This window comes from Xyrauchen texanus, chromosome 35, assembly GCF_025860055.1.
Source record: "Xyrauchen texanus isolate HMW12.3.18 chromosome 35, RBS_HiC_50CHRs, whole genome shotgun sequence".
Taxonomy (NCBI): Eukaryota; Metazoa; Chordata; class Actinopteri; order Cypriniformes; family Catostomidae; genus Xyrauchen; species Xyrauchen texanus.
The window spans coordinates 19,344,687-19,351,763 of NC_068310.1; the positions used below are offsets into that span (position 1 = coordinate 19,344,687).

The 7,077-nt window shown below is 37.9% G+C and overlaps 1 protein-coding gene across 2 annotated transcripts in view; it reads left to right on the top strand.

Moving 5' to 3' along the window:
• LOC127628830 (ubiquitin-like modifier-activating enzyme 1) overlaps positions 1 to 4,546 on the top strand; it is a 48,186-nt gene extending 43,640 nt beyond the window's left edge. For both annotated transcript variants that reach the window (XM_052105745.1, XM_052105744.1), the window contains exons 19-26: positions 1,168 to 1,242; positions 1,333 to 1,522; positions 1,755 to 1,843; positions 1,933 to 2,025; positions 2,113 to 2,304; positions 2,387 to 2,488; positions 3,105 to 3,205; positions 3,342 to 4,546. In XM_052105745.1, coding sequence (XP_051961705.1) covers positions 1,168 to 1,242; positions 1,333 to 1,522; positions 1,755 to 1,843; positions 1,933 to 2,025; positions 2,113 to 2,304; positions 2,387 to 2,488; positions 3,105 to 3,205; positions 3,342 to 3,477 — 978 coding nt within the window. In that variant the 3' untranslated portion in view covers positions 3,478 to 4,546. The remainder of the gene's footprint in view (positions 1 to 1,167; positions 1,243 to 1,332; positions 1,523 to 1,754; positions 1,844 to 1,932; positions 2,026 to 2,112; positions 2,305 to 2,386; positions 2,489 to 3,104; positions 3,206 to 3,341) is intronic.
• The last annotated feature ends 2,531 nt before the right edge of the window (positions 4,547 to 7,077 follow it).

The window sequence follows — 7,077 nt, forward strand, 5'->3', positions numbered from 1 at the left end:
GTTCAGGGCCCCATCTATGTTTCAGAGGCTCATGAACCGAATCCTCAGACCTCACGCTGCTTACGCCACTGCCTTACGCCACTGCCTATCTCAAAGACACCATTAATGATTGACAGTGGCGTCTTCAGCACCAGAGGGCTGTCCTGAGGTCGTTGAGACGGGCAGAACTCAAGGCAAACCCAAAGAAGTGTGCAGTTGTGCAGGTGGAAGTATGAAATCTGGACTTCCATTTCCACTGCCCAAGACCAAAAAGGAGGTTAGACCGTTCCTGGGGTTGGCTGGCTGGCTATTATCGTAGGTTTGTGCTTAACTATTTGACTGTCACCAGCCCGCTGACTGATCTTACTAAAACGGGGGCACCAGATCCAGTCCAGATGCACCATGGGAAAAAGGCAGGCCGGTGGAGGATAATGCACCCTGCCAAACTGCTAAAATTGTTCAGGAATAGTTTGCAGAACATGACCGAGTTCAAGGTCCAAATTCCTCAGATCTCAATCCGATTGAGCTTCTATGGGATGTGCAGGCTTGTGCTGTTTTGGCTGCATGAAAGGGACCTACAAAATATTAAGCAGGTGGTTTTAATGGTGCATGTGCATGCATGCGTACGTACACACACACTGGTGGCCAAAAGTTTGTAATGTACAAATTTTGCTTTTATGGAAAGAAATCGGTACTTTTATTCACCAAAGTGGCATTCGAAGTCTCAATGTTTTCCAGAGCTGTACATATGTTAAAGGCCCAGAGAAAATGGCACAAAGTTCATAAGTTTTAAACCAATTTTTTTTTTGGCGATTTTCACTTGTAACAGCCGATGTTCCCAATTAAAACAATTCTCTTGAGTTCAAATCAAAGTCCCTTGTCTAAATGCAGTCTGATATGGTGCACAAATCTTAAAATAATATTGGAGAAAATGTGATTACCCCAGATATCTTTTTTTGTCATCTTGTGTTCCACCAAACCCAGTCATATGGATTTAGGACATCATGATATATGAGGTACAATGTAAGTTAATGAAGACAAAAGCTTCATTTTTGGGTGAACTATCCCCTAAAACTTTTAATTTGTTGAATTTATGTTGTGGAATCAGATCTGCAATTCTAAACAAGTATTTAAAAGATCTGATATTGGATTTAATGGGTCTTACCTTGTTGTTCTCTGTCTACCAAGCTCACAAGTTCTGGGGCGCAATTCTGGTCGGGTCCAAAGAGATGTCCTCATCCACTGGAATTCAGCACTAACAATGTGAGTATTGACTGAGAGTAATTAAACAGACTCCATTCTAATATTGTATTTTGAAAGGAAATCAAGACACATTAATTTTTCACTTGACAGGATCTTCACATGGACTACATCATGGCAGGAGCTAACTTATGTGCTCAGTCATATGGCCTGCAGGGCTCCACTGACCGCACAGCTCTGGCCAAGCATCTGCAGGGTATTAAAGTGCCTGAGTTCACACCCAAGTCGGGAGTAAAAATCCATGTGTCTGATCAAGAGCTGCAGAGTACCAGTGCATCCGTTGGTAAGAGAAAATGCTGTGGAGAGCATTTTATGTGGATTTGAAACATTTGTTGAGTTGGTCCTTTTTGTTTTGCAATAGTGCAGATGAGGTTTAATAAGAGAATTACTGAACAATTTAACTAGAAAGAAAAGAAAATGCAATAGTATTGTTTGTTTTCTTCATTGCATTGTTCATTCAATCATTGTTTTTTCTGGATGCCACTTGGTGATAATGTCAATTTGTAAATTTGTAGATGACTCCAGGCTTGAAGAGCTCAAGAAACTGTTGCCTTCTTCAGAAGCGGCTTCTCAATTCAAACTCTGTCCAGTAGACTTTGAAAAGGTAAGACTCCTTACTCTGTCCCAATTTCCAGGCTAGTACAAATTTCTTGAAGTCTTAAGTTATAAAGGCTATTCATTTCTCTTTCTCAGGACGATGACACAAACTTCCATATGGACTTCATTGTAGCAGCTTCTAATCTGAGAGCAGAGAACTACGACATTCCTCCTGCGGATAGACACAAGGTGAGATGGTTATACAAATCAAGTTTGTCAACTTTCTGAGAGTAAAATCCCACAGTTGCTTATCTTCACCTTTCTCCATTATTTCAGAGCAAACTCATTGCTGGAAAAATCATTCCAGCTATCGCCACGACGACAGCTGCTGTGGTAGGTCTGGTTTGTCTGGAGCTGCTGAAGATTGTTCAGCAGCATAAGAAGCTTGAGTCATACAAGAACGGCTTCATGAATCTTGCTCTGCCTTTCTTTGCCTTCTCTGAGCCCATTGCTGCACCCAAGCACAAGGTACATAGCAGCATTCTCCCTGCAGTGGTGTTGGCATCTATTTTGAGTGTCTGAAAAATGTTAACCCGTGTACCTTTCACAGTACTACGAGAATGATTGGACACTTTGGGATCGTTTCGAGGTGAAGGGCATTCAGCCCAATGGAGAGGAAATGACTCTCCGACAGTTCTTGGACTATTTTAAGGTAACCGTGATGTTTAATGCTCAGTTATGTGTTTTAGACAAGTGAAATTCTAGTTATATATAAATTCTATAATATTTAATCTGCCTGAATTTGCTTTTTGTGAGTCCAGTGTCTAAATTAATTCTTAAAGATCCGTTTCCATTAGGGAATGGATGAAATATCTTGTGCCTAAATAAATTACAAACCATATTGAGGCGAAACTTGATTGTACAGTATTTACAAGAACAGTACAATAATTTGTGTTATTAGTTTAAACAAATTATGTTTGTTCATTATTGTAACTTGGATGAAGATCAAACCAGATTTTAAGACAACTTTATTCATAAATGCAGGTAATTCCAAATGGTTCACATACATTTTCTTGCCACTGTATCTGTCTTTATCATTAAAGCGTTTTATTGAGTCGAGGTTATATAGAATAGTTAACCTCATATCGTACATCTAACCACATTGTTTGAAAAACATTGTCCCACCACTAGTTTCCAGTAATCACAAACTAAAGATCATGGAAATTAATTGGTCAAAAGGTGTGGGAACCCTGTTTAAGGAAGCGTTAGTTGAACCTGGCATAGTTATGGGCCTATATAATCATGGACTCCTTTTCATCTTCCCTCAGAATGAACACAAACTGGAGATTACTATGCTCTCTCAGGGAGTTTCCATGCTCTACTCTTTCTTCATGCCTGCGGCCAAGCTTAAAGAAAGGCTGGACCTGCCGTGAGTCTGTTTTTCTTTTTTGAAGATTAAATGTGTTCTAATAAGATGTTGAGTGGAAGTGAGGATTATGTAATTAATGAGGTCCGTTTTTAAATGTTTGTTATACTAACGTTTTGTTCTGTGTCACTTTTCATAGGATGACTGAGATTGTGACCAAGGTGTCCAAGAAGAAACTGGGGAAGCATGTTAAAGCACTAGTGTTTGAGCTCTGCTGCAATGATGACACAGAAGAGGATGTAGAGGTGCCCTATGTCAGATACACCATCCGCTGAGAGGGATATTGTGGAGGAGGGGGACAGGTTAGGGGAGGGAGAGGGGACCCACTGGGGATGTGGAGCAAATGGAGAGCATCAGTATGCTTGGAGAGCCCAAAGAAAAATCAATAGGGGTGGGAGTCATTTTTTTTTAATCAGGTATTGGATAATAAGTATTATATCTGTAACCTATATTTCAAACGCCCTCTTCCCTTTTGGCTGAACACTCTAGGGTATGAATCAAACTTAAATTCAATTTTGATAAAGTTTGTTAACTTTAGGAATGGACAATACATGTTGATGGGAAGCATGTAATATTTTGACTGTAACTTATTTAAACCAATTGTTCTAACTGCTTCATGATTTTGTGTATACTTATCACTCATTCAGAATCATCTTTTGCACGCTGATCTGTTCTTTGCTTTATGATGCGTTTGTGGGCGCCATCTTGCTGTGCACTTGAAAGTAATGAACATGATGATTGGAATGAATGTTGATGCCAAATACTGGAGGGGAAGAAAAAAAATAAAAATACCAGTCATGTTAATTGCTAATATTTAATTTTCAAATCTCTGCCTTGGCCTATTGTAACCTTAAATGCTGATGTTGTGCCCTTAGTGGCCAAGGTGTGAAAGCGAGTCAGCCCACTGATTGAACTCCTGCTCTCCTATAGGCCCAGTGGGAATATCCCTTTGCCTCTCTGGCTTCTGTTTGGGTTGGGGTTCAGGCACTTGCACATAACTTTTTTTTTTTTTTTTCTCTCTTCAGACTTATGCCTTGTAGATCATAAACCGTGTATTCTTTCTACTTTGTTAAACTTCAGAAAAATAAACAAAAAAACATTACAGTATAAAAGGGATTTTAATCTGTAATGGGAGCACTTAGCGTTTTAGTGAATAAAGTTGAAAAAGTTTTCTTGCTTGTCTTTGTGACTGTTTTTAAATGTATCTAAAAGGTTAATAAAGAATCTGCAGCTAATCAAACTGGTTAATTAGAAAGTGGTTAAGATTATTTATACCTATTACTTTGGTCAGTGTATTTTTAATTTAGGGCATTGCCTTGTTGCTTTGGAGGAGTCACCTATAAAAACACTTCAGCCTCTTCAGCTTTTTCACCATTTTATGGCAGGCATGGCAGCTCTGCTATCAATGTGTGTGTGTGTGGGTGAATGAGTCGGTGTAAAGCGCTATATAAGTGCAGACCATTTACCATTATTAGGGTTGGGAACCATGGAAGGGTTTCTATTTGGAATCGGTTCAATTTAAAAATAAATAAAAACAGGAACCATATGACTTTCTCTTCTAGCACATGCGTTTTTCATGTGGACAAAAGCACCTGCAGCACTGCCCTGCTTCTGAATCTTCAGCACGAAACACCCGTGCATCCAGTGCAGTCCGATTCCCAAATGAATGACTAGACTAGATCCTGTTCAAATGACCCCTACGAGTTTTTTTTATATATATATCTCTCTCTCTCTCTCTCTCTCTCTCTCTCTATATATATATATATATATATATATATATATATATCTCTCTACAGTGTGAAACTGTGCAGCCTGCCCTGAAAACATTGATTTGTAAGTTTTAATATATAATAAAAATTTACAAAAATAATGTGATAACTTTCCAAGCAAGAATAAAAAATTTACTTCATGACATATTGAGGAAAGTGAGTGAACTTAAACATTTCAGTTAATACAGTAACTTTTACCTAAAGATCAGATGTACACGGTATTATACTTAGTCAAATTTAAATGAACATTTACTAGAAATGTTCACTTTAACTTTCCTTATAAACACATTTACTCATGTACCCCATGGCATACAGTAGTCTTTCACAGGGAAGCGTAATGCATGCTATGTAGTCTAGACAACATCACGATGACGGTAACAAGAATCACATTTAAAAAATATATATATATTTAATTATCAAATGCAACAACTAAAACTTGAAAACCGGGAACCATGCAAGCTCATTAATTACCGTTTTTAAGCACAGTGCATGCTGGGAACACAAGCTGTAAAAGAGTGGTGGTGGTGTAGTGGTCTAAGCACATAACTGGTAATCTGGTAATCAGAAGGATGCTGGTTCAAGCCCCACAGCCACAACCATTGTGTCCTTGAGCAAGGCACTTAACTCCAGGTTGCTCCGGGGGGATTGTCCCTGTAATAAGGGACAATAAGTAAGTCGCTTTGGATAAAAGCATCTGGCAGATGCATAAATGTAAATTCTACTTAAGGATTGATGCATTATGACACATTGTAAAAATAACAATTATTACTTGCATGCTAAAATAGAGCATCAATTTTTACATGTTTGAATTGAGTACACATTTTTGGAATTTTATAAAAATGAAATTTTTTCATAGTTTTGTTTGTTCAGAATTTTGAATAGCCTACATACGCAGTTAGGACCAAGTATCGAACTACATTCATGCCTTTAAAAAGTCTTTGAAAAGTAATTAAAAACGTGCTTGTCACATGCCTTTCAAAAGAATTGCATTTGAATTATGTGATGTTATTTCTTGTTATTTCTGTTCTGTTGAAACCTAAAATGATATCATTTGGCAACAGACTGCTGAGGAAATGCAATCAAAATTGAATTTCTTTTTAATATAAGTATTTCCTCCTCAAAAGATGTTGATTTAATGCAATCTTTTAACTTCCTTATGATTCCAATCCCTAGTTATCACATTATATAATGGAACCATATTTATTTTTAATGATGACTTTGGTCATATACATTTTTTAAACAATGTAGATATTTTACAGAATTGAAAAATAATTTTGGCAGAACATATTTGGTAATGTGCAGAATGATTTTCATTGTAAATAGTTTATATTATATATATATATATATATACATAGATATATAGATATAGATATATATATATTGTCCCATTAAATTGAATGCAAAATTTATGTAAGAAATATTTATGTATGATTTACACAAATATGCTTGTGTTCATGAAAAGGCCCAAAGAATCTGCAAGTATTCAGAACCCCTTTTGGTTTAGGAACCGGGTCATCACAACAGTCTTTCTCTTGGTTGTTGTCTTTCAAGTGATTTTCTCAATTCATGCAATATTTTTCTGTCTACAAAGATGTTTGTTGAAATTCTGGACCACTTGACACTTTTGAACAAGACAAATTTATGAAGCGTGACCCTGGCATGGAGGTGAGTGTGAGTGTATGTTTGTCTATGTGTGGCCCTGCGATGGACTGGCGACCTGTCCAGGGTGTCCCCCGCCTTTCGCCCAATGTTAGCTGGGATAGGCTCCAGCCCCCCGCGACCCTGTACACAGGATAAGCGGTTGACGATGGATGGATGGACCCTGGCATGATCTAATCGACTTACTTTTTTTTTCACACCACTGTATTCTTTACAGAAATGGGTCAGAAGGTTTGGTTCAACTTCATTTCCTCTTCAGTGATGGAGTTATGTATTGCTTGGCATAATTACACAGAAGTCACTGGTAGGAGTCGGGGATATGTCAGATATTGTCTACTGTTACAGCCGTGGTTTGGCTTCATTCTGCCTAACAACAGGAAGCACACTATTTTTTTTCATTCACAGGATGTGGTTTCAGACATGCAAGTGTAAGAGGAAGAGGGGAGG